The sequence below is a fragment of the Callospermophilus lateralis genome, chromosome 11 (genome assembly GCF_048772815.1).
Source record: "Callospermophilus lateralis isolate mCalLat2 chromosome 11, mCalLat2.hap1, whole genome shotgun sequence".
NCBI classification, from domain to species: Eukaryota; Metazoa; Chordata; class Mammalia; order Rodentia; family Sciuridae; genus Callospermophilus; species Callospermophilus lateralis.
In genome coordinates this window covers 5,968,025-5,992,817 of record NC_135315.1, presented here as the reverse complement: position 1 = coordinate 5,992,817, position 24,793 = coordinate 5,968,025, and the positions used below count along the sequence as shown (strand labels likewise).

The 24,793-nt window shown below is 46.5% G+C and overlaps 2 protein-coding genes across 10 annotated transcripts in view; one reads left to right on the top strand and one right to left on the bottom strand.

Moving 5' to 3' along the window:
- Nup85 (nucleoporin 85) overlaps positions 1 to 16,916 on the top strand; it is a 29,684-nt gene extending 12,768 nt beyond the window's left edge. Inside the window, exons 6-19 of the mRNA XM_076871029.2 lie at positions 1,131 to 1,200; positions 2,952 to 3,073; positions 4,141 to 4,275; positions 4,378 to 4,500; positions 4,727 to 4,858; positions 5,071 to 5,177; positions 11,419 to 11,502; positions 11,653 to 11,718; positions 11,893 to 12,044; positions 12,757 to 12,874; positions 12,978 to 13,078; positions 15,835 to 15,986; positions 16,308 to 16,409; positions 16,682 to 16,916. Of these exons, the coding sequence (XP_076727144.2) occupies positions 1,131 to 1,200; positions 2,952 to 3,073; positions 4,141 to 4,275; positions 4,378 to 4,500; positions 4,727 to 4,858; positions 5,071 to 5,177; positions 11,419 to 11,502; positions 11,653 to 11,718; positions 11,893 to 12,044; positions 12,757 to 12,874; positions 12,978 to 13,078; positions 15,835 to 15,986; positions 16,308 to 16,409; positions 16,682 to 16,783 (1,566 nt within the window). The 3' untranslated portion in view covers positions 16,784 to 16,916. The remainder of the gene's footprint in view (positions 1 to 1,130; positions 1,201 to 2,951; positions 3,074 to 4,140; positions 4,276 to 4,377; positions 4,501 to 4,726; positions 4,859 to 5,070; positions 5,178 to 11,418; positions 11,503 to 11,652; positions 11,719 to 11,892; positions 12,045 to 12,756; positions 12,875 to 12,977; positions 13,079 to 15,834; positions 15,987 to 16,307; positions 16,410 to 16,681) is intronic.
- Gga3 (golgi associated, gamma adaptin ear containing, ARF binding protein 3) overlaps positions 6,696 to 24,793 on the bottom strand; it is a 28,242-nt gene continuing 10,144 nt past the window's right edge. For 2 of the 9 annotated variants that reach the window (XM_076871022.2, XM_076871025.2), the window contains 13 exons: positions 24,018 to 24,141; positions 23,635 to 23,738; positions 23,388 to 23,468; positions 22,875 to 23,012; positions 22,348 to 22,429; positions 22,127 to 22,243; positions 21,567 to 21,800; positions 21,193 to 21,263; positions 20,578 to 20,897; positions 20,150 to 20,373; positions 19,668 to 19,837; positions 19,368 to 19,478; positions 10,511 to 13,910 (listed from right to left, as the gene is read on the bottom strand). In XM_076871022.2, the coding sequence (XP_076727137.2) occupies positions 13,722 to 13,910; positions 19,368 to 19,478; positions 19,668 to 19,837; positions 20,150 to 20,373; positions 20,578 to 20,897; positions 21,193 to 21,263; positions 21,567 to 21,800; positions 22,127 to 22,243; positions 22,348 to 22,429; positions 22,875 to 23,012; positions 23,388 to 23,468; positions 23,635 to 23,738; positions 24,018 to 24,141 (1,965 nt within the window). In that variant the 3' untranslated portion in view covers positions 10,511 to 13,721. The other 7 variants (XM_076871024.2, XM_076871028.2, XR_013092713.2 and 4 more) reach the window with 6 other exon arrangements.

The window sequence follows — 24,793 nt, the reverse complement described above, 5'->3', positions numbered from 1 at the left end:
GATGGAAGAGTGGTAGAGAAGAGGAGCCTGTGTATTCTTTTCTTCTTAATTTCATATATATATTTTCGTTGTAGTTGGACACAATACCTTCACTTTATTTATTTATTTTTGTGTGGTGCTGAGGATCAAACCCAGGGCCTCGCACATGCTAGGTGAGTGCTCTGCTGCTGAGCCACAACTCCAACCTGAGCCTGTGTATTCTTAAGGGCAGGGTCCAAGTCTGATTTATTTTTAGGTATTGTATGGGGCTTTATTGTTTTGGTATTAGGAAATGAACCCAGAGGTGCTTTACAACTGAACTATATTGCCTACTGTTTTTATATTTTGTCTTGAGACAGGGTTTCACTGAGTTGCCCATTTTGGCTTATATCTTGTGAATGTCCTGCCTCAGCTTCCCAAGTAACTGGAATTATAGGCGTGTACCACCACACCCTGATGCCCACTTCCCCCCCCCCTTTTTTTTTGTGGTTTTGGGATTCAACTCGGCCTTGTATATGCTCAGCACATGCTTTACCTCTAGAGCTGCACCCTAGCCTAAGATTTGCCTTTAGTACACTATTTCTTAAAATTGAGTCATTGAAATACCAACTTCACAGTTTTTGCCTAATGTATATTTTTATTATTTAGTCTTTTTAAAATATTGTCTCTCCCTTTTTACTTAAATACTACCACTTCCTAAGTCACAATTCAGTAGTATCAGTATGATGTGCTGGTTTTATTTGTCTAATGAACATTAAAATAAAATCACAACCATTAAAATAATATCCCCACCATGTGGCTCAGTGGTGCACGCCTGTAATCCCAGTGGCTGGAGAGGCTGATTCAGGAGGATCTCAAGTTCAAAGCCAGCCTCAGCAATGGCGAGGACTAACAGCTCAGTGAGACCCTGTCTCTAAATAAAATACAAAATAGGGCTGGGGATGTGGCTCAGTGGTTGAGTGCTCCTGAGTTCAATTAAAAAATAATAATATCATCACTGAAAATTTTCATATGGAATGCCCTGTGGAAATACTGCCATAGACATGCCAGTAGTTGTTAGGTTAGTAAGGGACCATCATGGGATTCAAGCCCTTCTTTCTTCTGAGAACAAACCTGAGGAATATTAAAACCTGTTTCTGTTTCTTCCTAAGGTCTCCATTTTGTCAGCAATGGAGCTCATATGGAACCTGTGTGAGATTCTTTTTATTGAAGTGGCCCCAGGTGAGCCTGGAATAATCCTATCATATTAGAGAGCTCCCTGCCCTCCACTGATCATCCCTCATCTGTCCTATGAATCAGTATGTTTCGCTGCTAGGAATGTTTTTTTCCAGTGTTCTTCATAATAGCCATCAGAAATCATTATAAGACACCCCAAGAAATGTGTCATTTTGTTAGATGTGCAAAAAACAGTCATATGGAGCACCTTCCCTCAAACAGGCAGGGTACAGTGGTGAACACCTGTAATTCTAGCCATTTCAAAGGCTGAGGCAAAGAGGATTGCAATTTCGAGGTCAGCCTGGTACCTTAGTGAGTCCTGGATTCAAAATAAAAATGAAAAGGACTGGAGATGGAGATGTAGTTCATTGGTAGAGCACCCCTGAGTTCAATCCCTGGTGTTCCCCAACACCCAAGTACTTAGTAAACAAATATTCAAGTTGTGCATGAGAGTAGTGGTTAGTATTTATGTTATGGATAGGTGAAGCTTAAAGTTTTAAAGATGTGAAGAGGGGCCTGGGGTGTGGCTCAGTGGTAGAGTGCTCGCCTAGCATGCATGAGACACTGGGTTTGAGCCTTGGCACCACATAAATGTAAAATAAGGACACTGTGTACATCTAAAACTTAAGAATAAATATTAAAAAAAAAAAAAAAGATGTGAAGAGGAGTTAGGTGGTGAGAGTCAAAAGTTGCTTTGAGAATTTGTCAGTAATTGGATTATTCTGTTTGGGTTTTTTTTTTTTTTTTTCCTCCTTTTCTTTTTTTGTATATGCTGGAAGTTGAACCCAGAGCCTCACACATGATAGACAAGCGCTCTACCATTGAGCTATATCTACAGCCCTATTTTGTTAATCTTGAATTATGTCATATAGTGTCCTTGCTTGAATGTGTACTCTGTGGAAGTGTAGTAGGCTTTTTTCTTTTTTTTGTATGTGTGTGTGGGGGGGAGATACTTGGGATTGAACTCAGGGGCACTTGACCACTGAGCTACATCCCCAGCCCTATTTTGTATTTTACTTAGAGACAGAATCTCACTGAGTTGCTTAACACCTTGTTTTTTGCTGAGGCTGCCTTTTTTTTTTTTGGTAGTGGTGGTGTTAGGGATTGAGACAAGCACTCTACCCACTGAGCTATATCCCCAGCCCTGAGGCTGGCTTTGAATTCATGATCCTCCCGCCTCAGCCTCCAAAGCCACTGAAACTACAGATGTGTGCCACTGCACTTGGCTGTTTTTAATTTCTTGAAATGGTTTTGTTTGCTAGTATCCATACATGAGTATTGACCTCTGTGCAGTATAGCAGTTCATTCATTCTACTGCTGAAGCACTGAGCAACCTGAAAGTTAAATTAGTTGGTCAGATACCTACTCTCTCTAGTAGATTTTGAGGAGATTGCAGTTTCACATCACTGCATGTAACATCTAGTCAGTACTAGTCCCTAAATGGCCATTAACCACATAGGCATTAGATTTTTGTGAAGAATCTGGCTAGGGGTGATGAGGTCTGCATCTCAGCTTCAACCCTTTCCAGGATTCAGTGAAGGATGAAGCTGACTGGCACAGGGAGGATTTTGTAAAAGTTCCACTTGATTTTTCCTAGCATAGCACTTGGTGCAGCACCATGTGTGCCTGTTTAGGAGGGATGAGCCCCTCTTGGAATGCTATCTTGTCTGCTTTGACATTCTCCCTACCTGGGGTAAAGTAGAACTTGCTGCAGGTGAAGTGAAATTTTCGTGCATGATGAGACTCTCTCCTCCCAGCTGGCCCTCTCCTCCTCCATCTCCTCGACTGGGTCCGACTCCATGTGTGCGAAGTGGACAGTTTGTCAGCAGACGTTCTGGGCAGTGAGAATCCAAGCAAACATGAGAGCTTTTGGAACTTGGTAAGGACCTCGTGCAGGCCTCCCCTTCCTCCTGCCTTGCATTCTGCTGCCTGGATGCTTTTTGAGTGATTCTGAGGTTGTCCTCAGGCTCCTGCCTGGCTCCCCAAGTCTGATCATGGAGATACTTTTTCCTTTCCTGCTTTAGGGCAGAGCTTAAAAAAAGCTTCATAGATATTCTAGTGGAAAGGGATTTGAGTTCTTTTTGGATCTAAGGAAGAGAACACAGGAAGATCATACAAAAGCAGTTGACATCCCCAGCCCTTTTTATTTTTTATTTTGAGACAGTCTTGCCAAGTTGCTGAGGCTGAATATGAATTTGTGATGCTCCTGCCTTAGCCTCCTGGGTCACTTGGATTACAGGAGTGTGCCACTGGGCTCAACTGCATTTGTCATTTGAATGGTGGTGAAAGTGCCTGAATATTGATTTGGGGGTTGTAAGTAAATTTTAATGAGAATGTTAAATTCACAAGTAGAGGACCTGCTATATTTATTCTGAGTATGTATATGTACATAAAAGTACTTGAATTGCAATTTCTTTCCTTTTTTGGTGATATTGGGGACTGAACGTGTGGTCTTGCACATGCTAGGTAAGTGCTGTACCACTGAGCTATCTCTTCAGCCCTTTTATTTTATTTTTTATTTTTGGCATGAGGTTTGACTATATTGCCTAGGCTGGCTTTGAAATTGAGATCCTCCTACCTCAGACTCCACTGTAGCTGGGATTATAGGTGTGCACTACCAACAGGCAATAACTGGCAATTTGATAAAAATGGTCAGGGTAAAACTGTGAGACTCGTGTGATAAATGGATTCTGAAGGGGGCCATCCATGGAACTGAATGCAGTGGCACACACCTGTAATACCAGCAACTCAGGAGTCTGAGACAGGAGTATCCCATGTTCGAGGCCAGCCTCAGCAATTTAAGGAGACCCTGTCTCAAAATTTTAAAAAAAGGGCTGGGGGATGTGGCTCAGGGTTAGAAAAAAGGAAAAAGTCATCCATGGAGCAGAGAACTGCCCAAGGAGTTGTAAAACCTCTCAGGACTAGACCTGTGCCATCTTCTTGCAGGTGACTGTCTTGGTGCTTCAGGGTCGGCTAGATGAGGCCCGACAGATGTTGTCCAAGGAGGCAGATGCCAGCCCCACCTCTGCAGGCATGTGTCGAATCCTGGGGGACCTGATGAGGACAATGCCTATTCTCAGTGTATGTGGAACTAGCCTTGCTTGCTGGGTCATGGGATTGGGAATGATTTCTTGAAATATAAAGGGTTTGTGGGTTGGCATCTCATGCGGTCTTTCCCCTTAGCCTGGAAACACTCAGACACTGACTGAGCTGGAGCTGAAGTGGCAGCACTGGCGAGAGGAGTGTGAGCGGCACCTGCAGGATGGCACGTTTGCCTCCAGCCCCCGCCTAGAGTCTCTCTGCAAGGTCTGGGGGAAGCAGTTTGGTTGGGTCCTGATGGCCTTCCCTAGGGCTGTGGCATCCCCTGGAGCCACAGCAGAAGCTGGCTCCCTGGACAGGGCTGTCCCTCACTATGCTGGGAAAGAAGGAACTTTTGGCTTCTAGTTGAAAGCTTGGGCCCCAACTGAGATTAGCAAAACCGTAGAGAAGCTGCCCCTAGAGAAAGTGGAGCTCAGGGAATTTCTCTCCTCAGATCATGCTGGGAGATGAGGCTGCCTTGTTAGAGCAGAAGGAACTTCTGAGTAATTGGTACCATTTCCTAGTCACTCGGCTTCTGTACTCTCATCCCACAGTAAAACCCATTGATCTGCACTTCTATGCCCAGGTGAGTGAGCTCTTCATGGGGGGGCAGTAGTCCTGGGGTCTATTTGTGCATTTTCTTTGAGTTGAACTTTTCCAGAAATAAGAAAGGCTCTTTTAGCCCTTTGTGAAGGAACCCATCATCCCTCTCCAGGGGTCCCTGTGTAGCAGTCCTGACTGCTCCCCTAAATCTCTGCTTCCATGCTGGGGATTGAGTGGGTCATCACCTTTCCACAGTCCAGCCTGGACATGTTTCTGGGAGGTGAGAGCAGCCCAGAGCCCCTGGACAACATCTTGATGGCGGCCTTTGAATTTGACATCCACCAAGTGATCAAGGAATGCAGGTAGGACCCTCCAATCCCATCACTTTATCTTTTTGTGGGAGGTGTACTGGGACTTGAACTCAGAAGTGCTCTACCACTGAGGTATGGACTCAGCACTTTTTTTTTTTTTTTTTTTTGTATTAAGGATTGAATTCAGGAGAGCCTAACCACCGAGTCTCACATTCCCAGCCCCTTTTATTTTGAAACAGGGTCTCATTGAGTTGCTTATGGCCATGCTAAGTTGCTAAGGCTGACCTTGAACTTGTGATCCGCCCCCTCTGCCTCCTGAGTTTACAGGCGTGTACCACCATATCCAGCTTTTTCTTTAAATTTATTTTGAGATAGGGTCTAGCTAAGTTGTGAGGCTGGCCTCAAACTTGGGCTTCCACTGCCTCATCTTCTTCTGTAGCTAGGATTACAAATGTGTGCTGTAACAGGGTCTTAATGGATTGCCTAGATTGGTCTCAAACTTAAGATCTCTTGCCCCAGCCTTCCAAGTAGCTAGAATTTCAGGCATGTGCCACCAAAGCCAGCCACTTTAACCATTTTTAGATGTGTAATTCAGTGGCATTATGTGTATTAATAGTGTTGTATTTTGTCATCACCATTCATCTCCAGAACATTCTGGGTTTTTTTATCCTTTCTCTTATAGAATAGCTGCCTTAGTTTGTGCTGCTATAACAGAATACCTGAGACTGGGTAATTTATATAGAATAGAAATTATTTTCTCACAGTTTTGGAGACTAAAATAAAGGCACTGTCAGATTTGGTGTCTTATGAGGGATGCTCTTGTTTGCATAGTGGCACCTTGAATGCTGTGGAGGGAGGAGAAGCATTGTGTCCTTCACATGGTGAAAAGTGGAAGGGAATAAACTTCCTCCAGCAAGCCCCTTTGTAAATTCCTGACCTAATCACCTGTTGAATGCCCCAACTTTTTTTTTTTTTAATACTGAGGATTGAACTTAGGTGTGTGTTAACTCTGAGCTACATCCTTTTTTTTTTTTAATTTTGAGACAAGGTCTTTCTAAGTTTCGCCTCCAGAGTTGCCGGGATTACAGGTGCATGCCTTAAGATTCTCACATTGGCAGTGCCCAAAATTTGGAAGAGACACATGTCCAGCTCCCCTTCCTGTCCAGATGCAGGCAGATAATAGCTTCTCTATGGATGAATTTGGGAGCTTCCCTGAGGCTTGAGGGCTATAGTGTTTGTAACTATTTCCTTTTTATTTTATTTTTATGTTTTGGTGTGCTGGGGATTGAACCCAGGGCCTTGTGCAGATGAGGCAAGCACTCTACCAATTGAGTTGTATCCCAGTCCTGTTCTTTCTATTTTGGGGATGTTTATTTAAAATAACATTGCAGGAAATTACTTTGATATTTAAAATCTAGATAAAACAAACCTGGTTCTTGGCACCAACTGAGCATACTACCTTGTTACAGGACAGTGTTTCCCAGCAGTCTCATTCTAGTTTTATCAGGGGAATCAAACCAATGGGCTGAGGGCTGAGATTTCTAGCCTTTTCCCCAAAGGTTGTCCCATTATTGGAAAGCCTCTGGTGAGGCAGGAAAGGGAGGGTCAAACATAATGAATTGAAGGAAGGCTTTCCAGAAGTATCATATATAGTAAGTCAATAAGCATCTACCTTTCCTGGACGGTGGGTGTTGTATTGAAGCTTGCTGGGAAGGGATGAGGTTGGAAGTGGTATCAGTAGGCTTTGTTTAGTAGCAAGCTCACTGACCTCGACTGGATCTGTTTTAGTAGATATGGGAAGGGTTTCCCTTTGTCACATGCTTTTCTTGTTTTGGCCAAAAGAAAGCCAAGAGCTTCACAAAAATGATACTAGATTTGGGACAAGATCTTTCTAAGTTTAGCCTCCAGAGTTGCTGGGATTACAGGTGTATAAATGAAAAGTCAGTGTTGTTTTCACAAGCCTGTAAATAGGTGATACTGGGGTAGGGAGTGTTTATGTAGTTAGAATAACTTCAAAAAACACACATGTATTCACGGAGGCATACACCTCATCATCTGGCCTCACTGGTGTTTGTTCCAGCAGTTCTAAGCCATAGGTCTTCCTGCATCTGCTCTCCCTTTCAGCGGTGAGTCCCACCAGGACTTCCATCATAAGCCCGATCTGGAATTTTAGGAACAAAACAGATTTGAGCAGACCAACTGTCTTAGGTGCAGGGACAGTAGATAGGGAGATCACCCTGCTATTCCTAGTGACAGAAGAAAGAGAGGGAAGTGGCAGTAGATTGGTGGATTTTCTGAATCACATAGTCACAGCAGTTGTGTTGAAGGTGGTGTTAGGCTTGTAGCCCTGTCGAGGCGCCTCTGCCTCATAAGCAGTACAGGATCTGTGGTCTGCTGGTGTACATCTCAGTATTTGCCTGTGACTTAGCAAGAAGCTAACTCCTGTTCACTGTGGACAAGGAATTGAAAAGAACTCCTCAGAACTTTTAGGATATAGTGTCTTCAGAGCAGTAGTGGAGTTTTAGAAACCATGCCCTCCTGGATGGGCAATGATTGAGTCAGGGTCCTATGAGCACTTGGTTTCCCATGGCTTCAATTGTTCAGATTCAGGAACAGTTTCCCAGAAAGTGTCTTCATGGAATGTGGCTGGTGGTGTGGGAAGCCTTGATGCTTGGGGTACTATGTCAGCTGGTTCGTGACTGCTCCATTATAGGTGGATGAGAGGAATCCTTTTTAAAGGTGCGAGAAGGGAGGTTTCCTATGTGCATCTGGTTAACCCCCACGAAAACTGCAAGATCCTCAGGGACAGAAAGAGTAGCGAGAGGTCCTGAATTGGAGGCCCTAGTTTCTCAGGCCCTGCTTGAGGGCCATGAGTTTGTGGTTGGCACTGTGTAGCCATGCTTGCCTGTTAACCCAGAGTTGGAAAGCCATGTCAGGGGTCCTCTGAAGTTTAGCTTCCTCCCTGCCTGCCTTGGGAGACTTGCCCAAAGGAAGTAGGACTGGCATGCACTTAAGTGAGTTAGCCAAGGTGTTCATAGTTTTTTACTGCCCTTCAGGTTCTCCAGAAATATTGAACTAAAAGGCAATAGGACTTCCTTCAAAAAGCAAGATGTGCAGTTTAAAGTCTGCTGAATCTAGATTCTTTTGTTTTGGCCCAGTTTGTAACCTTGCTGGGTGCAGCAGTACATGCAGACCTCACTCATTTCCAGAAGAGTAGGGCTGGGTCAGGTAAAGGGAGTGACAACCATGATTACTATAAAGCCACCAGAAAGCAAGATGAGTTGGAGTCAGGTGATATTGGCCTCAGTGTGGGTCCCAGTATCCACTGGGGGTTACAGTTGCCTCCACAGGGTCCTCACCTTCACTGTAGGTGTTCTTCCTTCCTCCACAGATCTTCTGTTTTCCAGCAACTATTCTGGAGCTTTTCTTTAAGTCTTGCCCATCTGGACACCAAGCTCTCTACCTGCCCTGCATATAAGCTGCCATCTTAGAAATAGCCAGTGTTTGTATGAGGAGATCTCAAATGTAGCTCTGAGGTTGCCTGACCCTTCAGGGAGATGGGGTGGCCTTGGTCAGCTCTTAGTTTGGAACCTGTCACTTTAACCCTGCTGTTAGTTTGCTTGAGGCCTTCAGTAGTCACTGATTAACTGTATCGGTGGCTGCTGTGATCCTTCAGGAAACACCATGCAGCCCTTTGTTCCATTTTTAGGTGGCATTTGAGCAGACTAGAGCATGTCTGGTGACTTCTCAGTCTGGGGTCCCCCCATAACCACTTCCTGGCCTCTGGACATAATTGTCAACTAGAAGTCTGGGCAGCAGCTGCTGTTCCTGGAGGCTAGGGGACCTTTCCTCTTGTTGCCTAGTCACCTCCACTCCCCTGCTGCCTTTTTAAAATTTGGTGTTGGGAAACCAAGGAATTTATGCATATAGCCACAAAATCTACCACAGAACTATACACCCAACCTGCTTTTTTTGTTTGATTGCTTTGTTGAGTACAGGTCTTTCTGTGTTGCCCAAGCTGGTCTCAAATTCATAGTCCTCCTGCCTCAGCCTCCTGAGGAGCTTGAATCTGCATTTTAACAAACATGAAATCCCCAGCTAATTCATATGTATATCCAAGTATGAGGAATGCTGGTTGAACATATCTTTAGAATTAGGATTTTTATGCTGGGCAAGGTGGCATATGCCTATAATCCCAACTGTTTGGGAGGCTGAGGCAGGAAGATTACAAGTTTAAGGCCCTAAACAACTTAGACCTTGTCTCAAAAAATCAATCAGGCTGGTGGGGGCTGGAGCTGTCGCTCAGCAGTAGAGTGCTTGCCTCATATGTGTGAGGCACTGTGTTTGATTCCCAGTCCCACATATAAATAAGCAAATAAAATAAAGGTCCATCAACAACTAAAAAAATAAAAATTAAAACAATTTTTTCAAAATTCAGGCTAGGAAAGTGGCTCAGTAGTTAAGTGCCCCTAAAACTAAAAAAAAAAAACCCTAAAACTAAAAAAAGAATTTTTTGTGTATGTGTATGGTACTGGGGATTGAACCCAGTGCCTCACACATGCTAGGTAAGTGTTCTACCACCAAGCTACATTGTCAGTTGTTTTTATTTTGAGACAGGTTCTTGCTAAGTGCCCAGGGTAGTCTTGAACTTGATCCTCCTGCCTCAGTCTGCTAAGTAGCTGGAATTATAGTTTGCCCTACCACCATCACAAGAGGCCAGACATGTTTTTTGTTTTGTTATGGTTTTTTGTAATGCTGGTGATCCAACCCAAGATCTTCCACATGTTAGGTCAATGCTCTACCACTGGGCTACATCCTCAGCCCTGAGACATGATGTTTTGATCTTTATGACATTTGCAACGTGAAGTGTTTATGGCAGTCAAATTAATTAGCATATCCATCATCTCATATAGTTGTGTGTGTGTGTGTTAAGAAGACTTGAGATCTCACAACAGATTTTGTTTATGGGTACTGGGGATTGAACCCAGGGGTTCTTTACCATTGAGCCATGTCCCTAGCCCTTTTATTTAATCTTTAATTTCTTTGGGGTTGGGGGAAGGTACCGGGGATTGAACTTGGGCACTTGACCACTGAGCCACATCCCTAGCCCTATTTTGTATTTTTGCTTAGTGCCTCACTTTCACTGAGGCTGGCTTTGAACTTATGATCCTCCTGCCTCAGCCTCCCAAGCCGCTGGGTTTACCAGTGTACGCCACTGTGCATGGCTATTTTTGAATTTTGAGACAGGGTTTTACTAAGTTACCCAGGTTGGCTTTGACTTGCCATCCTTCTGCCTCAGGTTCCTGAGCTACTGGGATTATAGGCATTGCCACTGTACATGGATCAACAGCTTTTAGTATTCAATACTTTATTAACTATCGTCACCAAGTTGTACATTAGGTTTTCAGTACATATTCACCTTTTAACAAAGTTTGACTAACATCTCCACATTTCCCACATCCTCTGGAACCTTTGGTAATCATTCTACTCTGTCCTATTTTTGGATTGTACATATAAGTGAGATCATGAAGTATTTGTCATTCTGTGTCTGGCCTGTTTCACTTACCACAGTTTCTTTAGGTTCATCCATGTTGTCACAAGTGATAGGAGTTCCTTCTTTTTTTAAGGCTAAATGATATTTGTATATACATATATGGAAATCTGTCTATCAGTCAATCTATCTGTCTCTTACATCTCCTTTATCCATTCATCCATCAGTGGATGTGTTTCTGTGTCTTGACTGTTGAAAATGCTCTTTTGAGATAGTGAGTTCCTTTGGATGTATTTCCACATGTGGAATTGCTGGATCATTTGGTAGTTTGTTACCATGGATTGAACCCAGGGGTGTTTAACGACTGAGCCACATGATTTGGTTGTTTTACTAATTTTTTGAGCAATCTCCGCAATGTCTTTCATAAAGGCTGTACCAGTTTCCACTTCTACCAGTAGTGTGCCAGGATTCCCTTTTCTCCTTTTTCCCAATTCCTACTGGGGGTTGAGCCTAGGTGCTACATCCCCAGTCCTTTTTATTTTGATATGTCTTCCTAAGTTGTTGAAGCTGGCCTTGAATTCATGATCCTCCTGCCTCAGCCTCTCCAGTTGCTAGGATTACAGGCTGGTGACATTGTACCTGCTGTATCTTTTGACTTTTTGATAACAGCCATCCTAACATGTGGGAGTGATAGCCCCCCATCTTTCTGAAGTGCAGGATGTGTAGTTCTGCTCATACCCCACTCACGGGGGATGTGGATTCTTTCTGATGTCCTTTTTGCTTTGGTGTCTGAATCTGCAGCATTGCCTTGAGCAACTGGTGGTTTGTGGCCCACCTGACAGACCTGCTGGATCACTGCAGGCTTCTCCAGGCACACAACCTCTAGTAAGTAAACTTGACACTGCAAACCTCTTCTTGCCACCACCAGGTTTTCAAGGGTAGTACAGGCTGAATGCCTGGAAGGGAGGTTGGGCTACTAATGGGGTCCAAATGGAGCAAGCTTGGAGTCTGGTCTTGTGTTATGTCTTATTCCAGTTTTGGTTCCAACATGAGAGAATTCCTCCTATTGGAATATGCCTCAGGACTGTTTGCTCATCACAGGTAAGGCCCCACAGGGAGGCTGCTTTCCAGTACATCAGTTCCAATGACTCTTGGATTGTTCTTTCTGACTTCTTGGGGGTTATAGAGGATTGGGGAAGTGAGGTTTTGCCTCCAGACCTCACATCTACAGGGCAGCCCCTGAGCTAACCACAATTTCTCTTTGGATCTTTGCAGCCTTTGGCAGCTAGGGGTAGATTACTTTGACTACTGTCCTGAACTGGGCCGAGTTTCTTTGGAGCTACACATTGAGAGAATCCCTCTCAACACAGAGCAGAAAGCCCTCAAGGTGCTGCGAATTTGTGAGCAGCGGCAGATGACTGAACAGGGTGAGTTGGCCATGCTCCTAGCTTACCCTCTGGGATGTTTGGGTACCCTGAGGCCAAACTCTGCTGATATCACACCAGCTTTCTCACCAGTCACACCTGGGACGGGAAGAAAACTAGCATTCATTTTTTTAGTAAAGACCTTGTCCCACTTCTCAGTCTAGGAGCTCAGGCCTAGGGTCAACGTTGTTTCCTGTCTAGATTGCTGCCAGCTAGGCCAAGCCCAGCTGGGGAAATGGTACAGAGGCCTTTCACAGCTCAGCAGGAACACAGGGTTGAATATGAGCAGATCTGCCCTCCTCCCCCATTCTGAGTGATAAAAACCTGCTTTTACTCCTCTTCTCAAAGGAACTTGCACATTTATGACCATCTCTGAAAGCATATGGTGTTGAAGACCCAAAGGAAGATAGGTTTTTAAGCATATAGACAGATAATGGAGGGGTTGGCATGTGGGGAGGAGCAAACATCTTTTTGCCACCACTGAAAGCATAGCCATTCATAAAGCAAATCCCACAGGGTATGTCTTTCAGTATGCTGTTAACAAAGCAAGGACACCGTTAATAAACACAGGAGCATTTTGTTCTAATGACCTGCATGTGTTTGGAGCTCACAGGCTTTGGGTTATAGTGATGTTGTGGGAAAACCTGACCCTGCAGAGCTCCTGAATGGATTAAGGGCTGCAAGGCTTCACGTTTTTATCTTTTACCCTGCAAAGTCCGCAGCATCTGTAAGATCTTGGCTATGAAGGCTGTCCGCAACAACCGCCTGGGCTCTGCCCTCTCTTGGAGCATCCGTGCCAAAGATGCCGCCTTTGCCACACTTGTGTCAGACAGGTGGGTGCAGCTGGTGCTGGCTCCCAGGAATTGTTTGGGAGGCTGAAGGTTAAGGAGGTGGGGCCAGGACTGCTGCTCTGATTTTCTCTGGTTGGTGCTACAGATTCCTCAGGGATTACTGTGAGCGAGGTTGCTTTTCCGACTTGGATCTCATTGACAACTTGGGGCCAGCCATGATGCTTAGTGATCGGCTGACATTCCTGGGTGAGTCTTCTGTGTTATGTCCACTGGTTAAAAGTGGACACTTGTGGGGCTGGGGTTGTGGCTCAGGGGTAGATTGCTCACCTAGCATGTGCAAGGCGCTGGGTTTGATCCCCAGCACCATATTAAAATAAATAAAGGTATTGTGTCAAACTACAACTAAAAAATATATTTAAAAAAAAAAAAAAAAGTGGACAGGCCGGGCGTGGTGGTGCATGTCTGTAATCCCAGTGGCTCAGGAGGATCGAAAGTTCAAAGCCAGCCTCAGCAATTTAGCGAGGCACTAAGCAACTCAGTGAGACCTTGTCTCTGATAAAATACAAACTAGGGCTGGGGATGTGGCTCAGTGGTTGAGTGTCCTTGCGTTCAATCCCTGGTACAAAAAAAAAAAAATGTGGACACTTGTGCAGTTTGGAGGGAATGTTCTACATTTGTCCATGTGTTTTTCTCTTGGTAAGCCCATACAGCAAACCACATAGAATTCTGTGCGCTAGATTCTGCAGTTTGTAGTATCATTTTACTTTCCAGCAATTTCAAACAGAAAAGTTGCAAAATTAGTATGAGAAATGAATACCTTCCATGTACAGGTTTTCCAGATTCAGCAATTACCTATTTTTTCCCTCATTTATCATTCTTTCTTGCTTGATCAATTCTTTTGGGACCAGTTTGAGAGTAAGTTGAAGATACTGTTCCCCTTTCTCCATAAATTCCTCAGTGTGTAAGAATAATAGTTATCACAAACAGAAAACCTCCCAGGCATGGTGATACATACCTGTAATCCTAGTTCCTTAGGAAGATGGCAAGTTTGAGGCCAGCCTGGGTAGTTAGCAACAGCCTGTCTCAAAATAAAAAATAAATTGGGATGTGGCTCAGTGGTAAAGCACCCCTGTACCCTAGTACCATTAAAAAAGGTAGGGGCAGGAGATCCATTTTTGATACAGTATTCTGATCTATAATCCACATTCTGATTGTATTCAGTTGCCCCATTAATTTTCTTAGTTGTATCCAGGATCACAAATTTAGCTGCCATGTTTCTTTAGTGCCTCTTTTTTTATGCCTTTTTTTTTTTTTGGCAGGGGGATTGAACCACAAGTGACATGCACTTTAAAAATTTGAACACTGAGCTACACCCCAAAACCCTTAGTGCTTCTTTCTTTTTTTACTTTTTGGTAAGACATGGGTTTTGCTATTTTGTTCAGGCTGGCCTGAAACTCCTGGACTCAAGTGATTCTCCTGTCTCAGCCCCGAGTAGCTGGGATTACAGGAGTACTTCATTATGCCCTATCTCTATGTGCTTTTTTGTGTGTGTGGTATTGGGGATTGCACTCAGGTCCTTGCACATGATAGACCAGTGCTATATCACTGAGCTACATCCCTAGCTGAGAATCGAACTCAGTGCCTCACAACTGCCAGGCAAGTTACTGAGCTACAACCCCAGCCTTTTTTTTTTAATGCTGTAGATGGACATAATACCTTTATTTATTTTTACATGGTGATGAGGATCAAATCCAGTGCCTCACACGAGCTAGGAAGTGTTCTACCACTGAGCCACAATGCTAAACCTGTTTTTATTTTTTGAGACAGGGTCTCACTAAGCTGCCCAGGCCAGCCTTGAACTTCTGATCTGCCTCCCAAGTCTCTGGGATTACAGACATGTGCCACCACACTCAGACTCTTTGTGCTTCTTCCTTTTTTTTTTCTGGTGGGGTACACTGGGTATTGAATGCATGAGCTCTTAACACTGAACTACATTCTCAGTCCTTAAAAAAAAAATTTTCTTTTTTTGTAGTTGTAGATGGAGAGCATGCCTATATTTTTATGTGGTGCTAAGGATTGAACCAGTGCCTCACATGTGCTAGGCAAGTGCTCTGCCACTGAGCCACAGCCATAGCCCCTAAAAAATGTTTTTGGGGGACAGGGTCTTGCTGAGTTGCTGAGGCTGATCTCTGACTTGTAATTCTGCTGTGTCACTTTGCCCATCTTCATCTTTTTTTAAATTTTTTTTCCCCATGTTTTTGGTGCTGGGAATTGAACCCAAGGTCTTGTGCTTGTGAGGCAAACACTCTACCAACTGAGCTGTATCCCCAGCCCCCAGCTTCATCTTAATATTTTTGAAGGCACAGACCCATCCCTTGTAGAATGTTCTCAGTTTGGGTTTATCAGATTTTTCCTGATTAGATTCAATGCTGTTTGAGGCAGGAATGCCACTGAGATGTTTTGAATGGAATTGGTGAGCTGTCTGTCCCCTTACTGCTGTTGGTGGTGTTCTGAGCATGTAGCTAGAGTAGAGTAGGCTGGGTGGCTCCTGTGATGCACTCTTTTCCCCTGTAATTTAGTGATTGATGGGGAGATGGTTTGGGTGATTTGAATGTCTTTTTCGTCACTATACTTCTGCCTCTAAATTGTTGCTCCTGTGTATTAGCTGGTTTCTTACTGTAAGGAAGTGTTCCCTTCTTTATTATTTGACTTGTAGGATTGGGGATTTGTGGAGTATCATCAGTCTGTTATAATCCAGGACTCTTGACTTCTTTTGATGCTGATAGTTTCCCATATTTGGCTCTGGAAGCTCTTCAAAGCCAGTATTTTGGAACTTCTGAATTTGTTTATCATTGATCTGTGAATTTAGAGACAACTCTGGAAACTTCTCCCTGCTCTGTGGAGTGGCTGATCTAGGATCCCTTTCCTCTTGTCTGGGTCCTGGGTGATCTACATGTCACCTGGGAACTTGGAGGTGACCTGGTTTTTCCTCCTCTTGACAGGAAAATACCGTGAATTCCACCGATTATATGGAGAGAAGCGCTTTGGGGATGCTGCGTCTCTCCTGTTGTCTCTGATGACTTCCCAGATTGCGCCCCGCTCTTTCTGGATGACTCTGCTCACAGATGCCCTGCCCCTTTTGGAACAGAAACAGGTAAGGCTTAAGTTTCTGGGGATTTTCTTTTCTGCCTTTTGTAATTCCTGACAGCTTAGTTCTGTAGTCATGGCCCATATTCATGTTTTCTCTGATGTAGTTGTTTGCCTGTGTATTCTCCCCAAGCATCCATGCTACAAATCCAGTAGTCACTCTGTCCAGGGCCTGAGTAGAAGGCTTAGAGGGCTGAATGTCAAGACTCTGAAGCTGCTCCACCCTCTGTGGCACCATGTACAAAGTACTTCTCTTAAGGGCACAGAGTGCCGACTTTCTCTGGCCTTGGCTGGAGAACAGCTAAGTGAAGCAGCTTCTCTTCCCCAGGTGATTTTCTCAGCAGAACAAACATACGAGCTGATGCGATGTCTGGAGGACTTGACCTCAAGGAAGCCAGAGCGTGCAGAGCCTGATGCCCAGCGACTACAGGTCAGTTTAGCTTCCAGAAGTTTGATGCTTCCACAGTGAAGACAGGAAATGGCTGTCTGGCTTTCCTTCCCCTGCCCTGTACCCCCTAAAACATTGGTCTAGCACATGTGCCTCTTGGTTTCTGCTTAGCCTGTAGTCGATGTGCCACATTTTAGGGGGCAGTGGTCCATGTTTTCCCCCTGTTGATCAGCTGTATTGTGGCCCTCTGCATACTCTTACTCTGTGTATCTTTGAAGATTTTCTGCAACACATGTTGGCTCTCTGCTTTTCAGGATGACGATATAGAAACCACTAAGGTGGAAATGCTGAGACTCGCTCTGGCCCGGAATCTTGCTCGGGCAATTATAAGAGAAGGCTCACTGGAAGGTTCTTGAGGTCGCTGAGAGCTGCTGCAACTATATGGCAATGTATATATAGATTTTTAAAAATAATTAAACATTTTCTTTTGCAAATACAAGGCAAATTCTTATAATCCACCAGTGAGTTTCTGTTCATGTCTACTCTGAACCTGAGGTGACAAAAATGAAGAAAATGGTTGTTTTATGTTTTCTCATTCTTGAGGTGGGTCTTGCTATGTTGCCCAGGGTGGCCCCAAATTTCTTGACTCAAAGGATCTTCCTGCCTTACCCTCCCATGTAGCTGGGACCACAGGTGTGTGCCATTGTGCCTGGCTTGTGTTCTCTTTGACATGGAACCGTCTTCCTTTATCTCCTTAAAGAAGCCACCCCAATTTAGGAACGATGAGTGTGGTGTCTTTCTGCTTGTAACTGGAAATTCAAACAAGAGCCCTTAGTGTTTTACTTATGGTTCAGAGACCTTGCCTTATTTCAAATCAGCTGGAAAACTCCATCATCCAACCTTTTCTTTTTCCCCTTTATGGCTTCAGACTTTTAACACAATTTCACATAGGCTATGCAACTACCTATGTTTGGAATTCGCTGTTGGCACCTTCCTGTGAGTTTGGTGTCTCTATTAGAAGGATTCCATGTAGGGTGAAAATGGTTTTATTTAACATGCAGCAAAACAAGGGCAGTGGAGTTGGTACATTCAGTACAGCTTTTTGCCATGAAGTAGTGACCTCAATAGTAACGGGTAACACTCATATAACTTTAATGTCTAAAGCATATTATAAATGTACATGTCCACATAGTAATCCCATGGACATTCCCAGGGCTATAGCAGCCAGTCTCTGAAAAGCTCTTGGATTTATTCCTTAAGTTATGAAAAGAATTCACTTTGAACTGTCCTGATGAAGCAGTGGAACCTGCTTGCTACAGTCAGGGGACGGACAGGTGAGATGACCTCTGGATATATAGCAAGGAAGCCTGGTGCGGGCAGAGGGACCAGGGGATGCAGTTCGTGCCACCTTCCATTCCCCACAGATGCTGGATAGCTGAGGCTGTCCAACTGAGCTGTTTGACCTTTCCCAGCTTCTGTGGCAACTGGTGGCAGTTTCCTGTTGCCTTGTGAGGCTTAGTGTCCCTGGCCCAGGAACAGTTGGGACTGAGCACTGTTGAAGCAATAGGGTCTGGTGACTTGGTTCAAGCATGGCTCTCATCTCATCACCTCCAGACCCAACATTTTGCGGACACTACCCCTTCATAGCTGGGGGACATTGGGGCTTCTGTACCACACACAAGGACATAAATCTAGTGCAATGTGCCTGACGCTGAGGCCTCTTGGATCCACCCATGAGTGCCACACCACACACCATCTGGTGGGAAGAGGGAAGGCCAAAGCAGGATGACGCAGGGGGTTGGGACGAATTGTCCTCCCCTTCAGAGATTCTAAGGGAAGGATAGCAGTTTATTTCATGCCAAGCAAGAGGTAGTGAGTAGGATGGCCTGTCTATATGGCAGGAGATTTACTCTTCCCAGAAAGCTCCAGTACCTGCTTTTGAAGGGGAAACTGGTTCTCTTCCATTTTCCTTCCTATCCCTAGTTGAGGCTGTGATGAGGCCAAGTTCGGTTTCTGCTAGGCTGGGTTCCATGTCCTGCTGAGATGTTCATAGGACAGTCTGCCACTGCCAGGAATGACCATAAAACTCATTCAGGGGCCACTGCAGGTTGCCGCTGCTTACAAAGGACAGAGTGGAGAACTTGGAGTGTTCCAGCTCCTCACTGGGCCACTGGTCTTGCCCACCTCATTAAGGGTGGCAGCATAGCCTAATGGCAGGGGAAGCAATAGGGGCAGCAGCCTCTCACACCATGCCTCTGCAGAGTGAGGACCTAGTTCTTGAGGTGGCCCAGAAGCCTCTCTTTAGAGCCTACCCCTGGGCACCAGGAAATGCCAGTAGAAAGGAAAAACCTACTCCATGCCTGGAGCCCATGTTCCCAGAACAGCAGTGAAGCCAGGGGCCACTCCCCACCCCTGACGGTATATGGCCACTTCAAGTCACACAGGTAGATAAAAACAGGTCCTTTTAGGGGCCCAAGGAGGAGAGATTATCACAGCTGCAGCTTGGCTCCCAGTAGAAACGCCCCTGTTCCATGTCAAAGCTACAAGCATTGCCGTCAATAAGTGGACTGGAGCCCTCTCCGTCTCAAAGCAGCCTGCCTGGCTTCAAAGTAGAGATCACAGCGTCCTCTGAGGTCATAGGCTCCCCCACTGCTCCACAGGAGGGAACTGGTCCACCTCGCCCACCTCTGTGCTGAGCTGCTCCCCCAGGGCGAAGGTCAGCCTATACCGAAGCCGCACCTTCTCCTGTGACAGAGGGCAGCAGGTGAGATCCAGGCCAGGGAGTCCCTCAGCAGGATGCCTTCTTCCCTGCTACCCTCTCACGGTCCTCTGTGCTTGAGGGCCAATCCCTGTACCCACCATGTCCACCCACACTGAGGCACTTATTGCTGGGGCAGCAAAGGGAGGGGTTTATGTTGTAGGTGATACACTGCAGGCTGGGAGGTTGTCTCAAGATCCTAATTTGGGGTAGCTGAGACTTTGGGTTCTCCCATTGCTCACCTTCATTGGATTGGCTAGCAGCATGACCTGGGTGATGGCTGCAGGTGGCTGGATGGGACTAAATGGAGAGAGTTCTGTCCCAGAAGGTGGTTGCAACTTCACTTTCATTGACTGAAAATAAAGAGAAGCTTCTTCCAGAACTCTCTTCAGAGTTCACAGGTACCCAAAATAGAACTCAGTTTGGTCCCAGTGGATACACACATACTGCCATCTGCTGGCTACCAAGAGGCCCTCAAGGTACAGCTTCGTTCAAGACAAAGGCAATTTTGGTCTCTGGAAGACCCAGGGGTCCATGAGTACCTTGGGCACTGCAGCCTGCAACACAATGCTCTTGACAGGCAAGGGAGCTGTGTTCAGCATGGACACCACCACCACCAGCACATCAGGCCGTCCAGGTGGGCACTCCTTGGCAAAGTGGAAGAGGATGCGGAAGCCATTTTTATCATAGGCTGTCACAGGAAGGGCACTGCCTGCAAGAAGAGGCATATTAAGTGTGATAAGAGCAAATGCCATAGACATTCTGGAGCCCGGTGGTGCCTGCTGTAGTCAAGTGGGTGGCAAAAAGGCTACATATGGCCTTTAAGTACAGTGCTCCCTTATGGAGTCAGGGAAAGGCCCTCTGTTGAGGGGGGGCCTAAGGTCATACAGCTGCAACAAACAAGCTGAGACAGGAGGAAAGCAGACACTCAGCTCCAAGCATGTTTGAGCATGCACATGCAAATACCACACCACACCTCTAACACCTTGGCTATGGGCCCCACCTCCCATCTCCCAACACCTACTAGGCTTGATTGATTCCAGGGGCACATGGACACTGGTCAGGGAGAGCTCAGGCCCTTTCATGGGGCTGCCCTGGGACTGGAAGGCTGGTGGCTGGAAGAGAGGGCTGCCGGGCCCAGTGGAGAAGGTCAGAAGAGGCTTGGCTGGGGTGGAAGTGGGGAGCAGTGGGGAAGCGGTGGTTCCAGGCGAAAAGCAAGAGGAGACAGGCTTTACTAAGCCTGAAGTCCTGGGAAGCAGGAGAGAAAGTAAATTAGAGTGGGCCAAAGCTATTGGGTCAACCCCTCACTAAAGATCTCTAGGACAGCAATGGCCTTTAGCCACCCCAAACTCCAGCTTCCAGTCCTGATAGAACCCAAAAGGATCCCCATTCTGCTGGCTCTGTACACTAGGCCCAACCCTCAGCCACCCCACCTCTTTTCCCACTCGTTACACTTTGGCCTCTTCCAGAAGCTGATCAAGGGCATCCAGGTGGTGTAGGGTGCTGTCACCCAGTGTTGAGCCATGGCTTTCCGGGGCCACAGGTTCAGCCTTTGGAGTCAAAGCTGGGGTGAGTCCAGAAGAGAACATGAAGGAGGCTGCACTGGGGGCAGGTACACTGGAAGGGACCAAGGGAGCTGGGAAGGGATGTGGCAGTGGAGCTTGGGAGGTACTTGAGGCAGGGGCTGAGGATGGGAGCAGGGTCCCATCTGAGGAGCTGCAGACGGCAGGCCCTGGCCTGGGGCAGAAGAAGTCCAGGTTGGACTGTTCATTCTGTGCAAGAAAAATGACAGGTGAGCAAAGGGCTGGGAGGACCTGTTGCCAATACCAGGGACACTTTATCCCCCCATACCCTATCACACAGCCTGCTGAACCAGGTGCCCTCCAACGACAGGGCCAGACACAAGTACTTGGAAGAAACATGTTTCCAGCTGCAGAGGGTAGTGCTCTGGAGGGCAAGGACAGCCAGGCTCCAACTAAATGCAGCTGAGCACAGGTCAGGAGAGAGGATACTGATAAGTGAGGGTCCCTGGGTACTTCAGTGATATCCTCAGGAATAGGCCCCTACCTGGAACATGTGCCACTGGCTGTTTCCAGCTGATTCTTTGGGGGGAGCAGTAGGGGCTGGGTCTGTAAGGCCTGAGAATATAGAAGAATAGGATGAGAAGAGGCTCTGGGCCCAGCACCAGCTCCAGGGGTAGGGATCCTTTTCCTTTCTCACATGCAGATATGAGAGGTTGCCCAGGAAAGAGCAGCAGAGCAAGATTTGAGTGCACCATGTCCACCCCAGAATCCCCTGAGAGATAGCCCTGGTGCCCTTGAGGGACACTGAACTTGGCGAATAAACACACCAGAGGCTCTGGGCCTCTTCATTCCACATGCCTTTCTTTCTTTAAGGGACCCACCAGGAGAAGGCCCATATAGCTGCCCTCCAGGACATACCCAAGCAAAGCAGCTCCTCATCCAGCAAGGAAAGGGCATTGCTTGTGCTGCTGGGCCCTGTGGGAGCTTCGGCCTGGCTGGATGAGCGACTGCGTGAAGGTCCAGAGGTCTGAGGGGGTGGAGGGAGGACAGGGATGCCTGAGGGGAGTGGGGCAGGTGCTGGGGCCAACATTGGGGATGAATTGTTAGGTGTCTCCAACTCGGCAAGGTCGATGAGAGTGCCTTGGCTGTTTCCTGGATGGGTCAAAAGAAGGGGAATAAGAATAATCGAATCATCTAATGGCTGTGCAACAACAGGAGCAGGACCCTGGGCATAACAGCTGACACTCTAGCCTTGGGCCTAATTCAATGGCATTTCTTCCAGGGAACATTCTGGATAAAGCAGGTAGGGAATCCCCACTCATCTCTCCAGACCTCTAGGAAGCTGGAGGACCACTGGAATGGCTTAGAATCCCCTCAGATCCTATGGGTTGCATACGTTCAACCTGTACCCAGGGCTCCTTGGAGGGGAGTTGAGGCTATCTGGAGGGTGCCCAGAATGAGGAACCATAACATTTTACCTTCAGAGTCAGGCATGGTTGAGGTGGTCACCTCACCATTGATGACCTGCCCTTCAATAATTGTTTTATAAGAGTTGATGACCCGGGAGAGGTTGTCACTGGCCTGCAGGATGTCCCCTAGAGCAGAAGAGAGAGAAGTTGTCACTCCTGGCAATGACAACTCCCACACACTTATTAAAATTCTTGGCTCATTATTGCCAATTGTTTTCCTTTTCACTCACCCAAACTATTGTCATTGTCCTCCGTCTCACTGGCTAATTTAAATAACGTCCGTCTCTTATTCTCACAACGATCAAACAACTCCTAGAGAGATTTGGACAAAGTTACAAGTATAGAAGCCCTTTGGAATCCTCTGCTTCAGAGGCTATACCCAGAATGAAGCAGGGTTCCCCAAAGTATCAGGGACAGTTACAGAGCTGGGACCAGAGTGCACACCCTCGTGTAGCTAGCCTACACATTGGCTACTGAAGCAAGCCCCTTCCTGCCTCCCAGGCTGGCATGCGTCTCAGAACTCAGTGTCTACCCAGTTACAGCCTGGGCCACAACATTAGCATCAGCATCCCTAAGGCTGCCATCTCTAGAGGCACAGACTCAGGTTCACTCCCAGCTCTTCCATTTAGGGCACTTTAGCTAATGTCATGTGTAAGGCAGGGCACCACCCTCCAGTTTCCTACTGTCATGCAGATAAACAGGCCCATCAACAGTAAGTGTGCCCTTGACAGGACAGCTCCAGCGGATGGCGGCCTACCTTCATGAGCTCTCGGTCTGCCTCTGATGAGTGCTCCTGGCTATAGTGAAGCAGCATCTCATGGAGCAGCTTCACGCTGTTGTGGACCTCCTCCAGTGTATGCAGGCGCTTGGTCACCTTTTGGATGCGAGCCTCATCCTGCCTCAACCAAGAGGGTTCAGGAGAGAGTAGGCTCACACGGTCCGTCTTCCCACTCCCATGAGGGGAGACGTAACTGCTTACCCCATGGCACAAAAGGCTATGCCCAGTGCATGGTTCCTGGGACCACAGGCCTCGGGACCCACCATACAGTCATATTTTTACAGTGACAAGCCCCACTCCCAACATCCCCACCCTCTGTCTTTCCCCTATTCTACTCCATTCTCTTCCAGGGAGCTACAACACTTCTCCTCCCAGTTGCTCCAGGTGAAGGCTGGTGGCAGTGGGAAAATGGCCTAACTGTTCCAGGGAAGATTTCTGCTCTGGAGCCACCCACTCCTCCAACCCACACCCAGAGGACCAGGAACCACTCACTTCCTTCACCATGGACTTGATGAGCTTATTTGCCTCCTGCAGGTCATCTGGGTTTTTGCTTTTCAGCAGTTTGGCTAAAAGCTGGAAGAGAAGAATACTAAAGTGAAGGCAGAATCGGCACTGTGTAACCACCCCCAACTCACCATCACCAGGGAGAACCTGGAGCTCCCCACAGCACCAAGCCAAATGTTTCTCCTGGCTGCTACCTGCTCACTGAGAGATCCCAAGGTCCAGAATTGTTCTTTACCTTAGACTTCTCCTCATCATCAAAAACAGGGTTTTTGGGACGAGGTGGTGGAGAAGGGATCAGCGTCCTGTCCATGGGGATTGGTGGGTCAGACTGCACAATGCCTGAAAGGAGACACAAGCAGCAGAGCATGCACTAGGATGTAGTCACGTTGTCCCTACTCCTCACACATCAAGGCCACATCAAATGATTAAGACCAGGAAATAGGACAGTTTCTCATACCTAAGCCCACCATAACCCCAGCTAATCCCTGCTCTGTTAACAAAAGCCCTACTCTCTTTAGGAGGAAGAAAGTGAGTCTGGGGACCTCAACATTCTCGTGCTTTCTTCCTCTTCCCAGTCTTCCAGGACCACATTGAGACTGAGAGAAGGTAGATATGTACCTTGTCTCTTCAACATATGGTAGGCATCTTTGATTTTTGCTTCTTCTGGCAGGGCCATTGTCCAGCTGTAAAGCAACTCGATGACCTTGGTCTTCACTTTCTCAGACACTCTGTCCCCCAGGTACTAGGAGGCAAAAGAAAATGGAAAAACCTAGTAATTATAGTTTGGAAGCAAAGAGTTAGGCTCTCTTCACAGCAACAACATAATCACTTATTAGATAGTTCCCAAGCCTACTTAAGCCCAGCAGGTGTGAAGATGTATGACAGAACAGGGGAGGGGAGAGACCTCCCTATGGCATAACTGTGTAGCTAGTTGGAAAGCCAGGAGCTTGTCACTGTAGCCTCACACATAAGCTACCTGAAACACAATTGCATTTTATCTTGTTTTCTGCAGTACTAGGGATTGAACCCAGGGGTGCTTTACCACTGAGTTACATCACTAGCCCTTTATGTTTTTTATTTTGTGACAGGGTCTCTCTAAGCTGCTGAGGCTGGCCTAGGACTTCAGCATCCTAAGTTGCTGGGATTAAAGTGTGTACCACCACACCTAGCTAATTTAATTTTATCTTAAAGGACAAGAATGTCACTGCATGAAAATTGTTCCCTCTGCTTTAAGTGGGAGGTGGTCAACAGAACCTGGACAGCTGAACAATGAGGGCAGCCAGCTCCTCATAGCCCTGTAAGTCAGAAGAGCCACAACTGCTGTGTGTTCAGAGTATGGAGTTCTTCACTGCCAGGACCATGTTCTTGGGCATATGCACAGCTGCTGTCATACT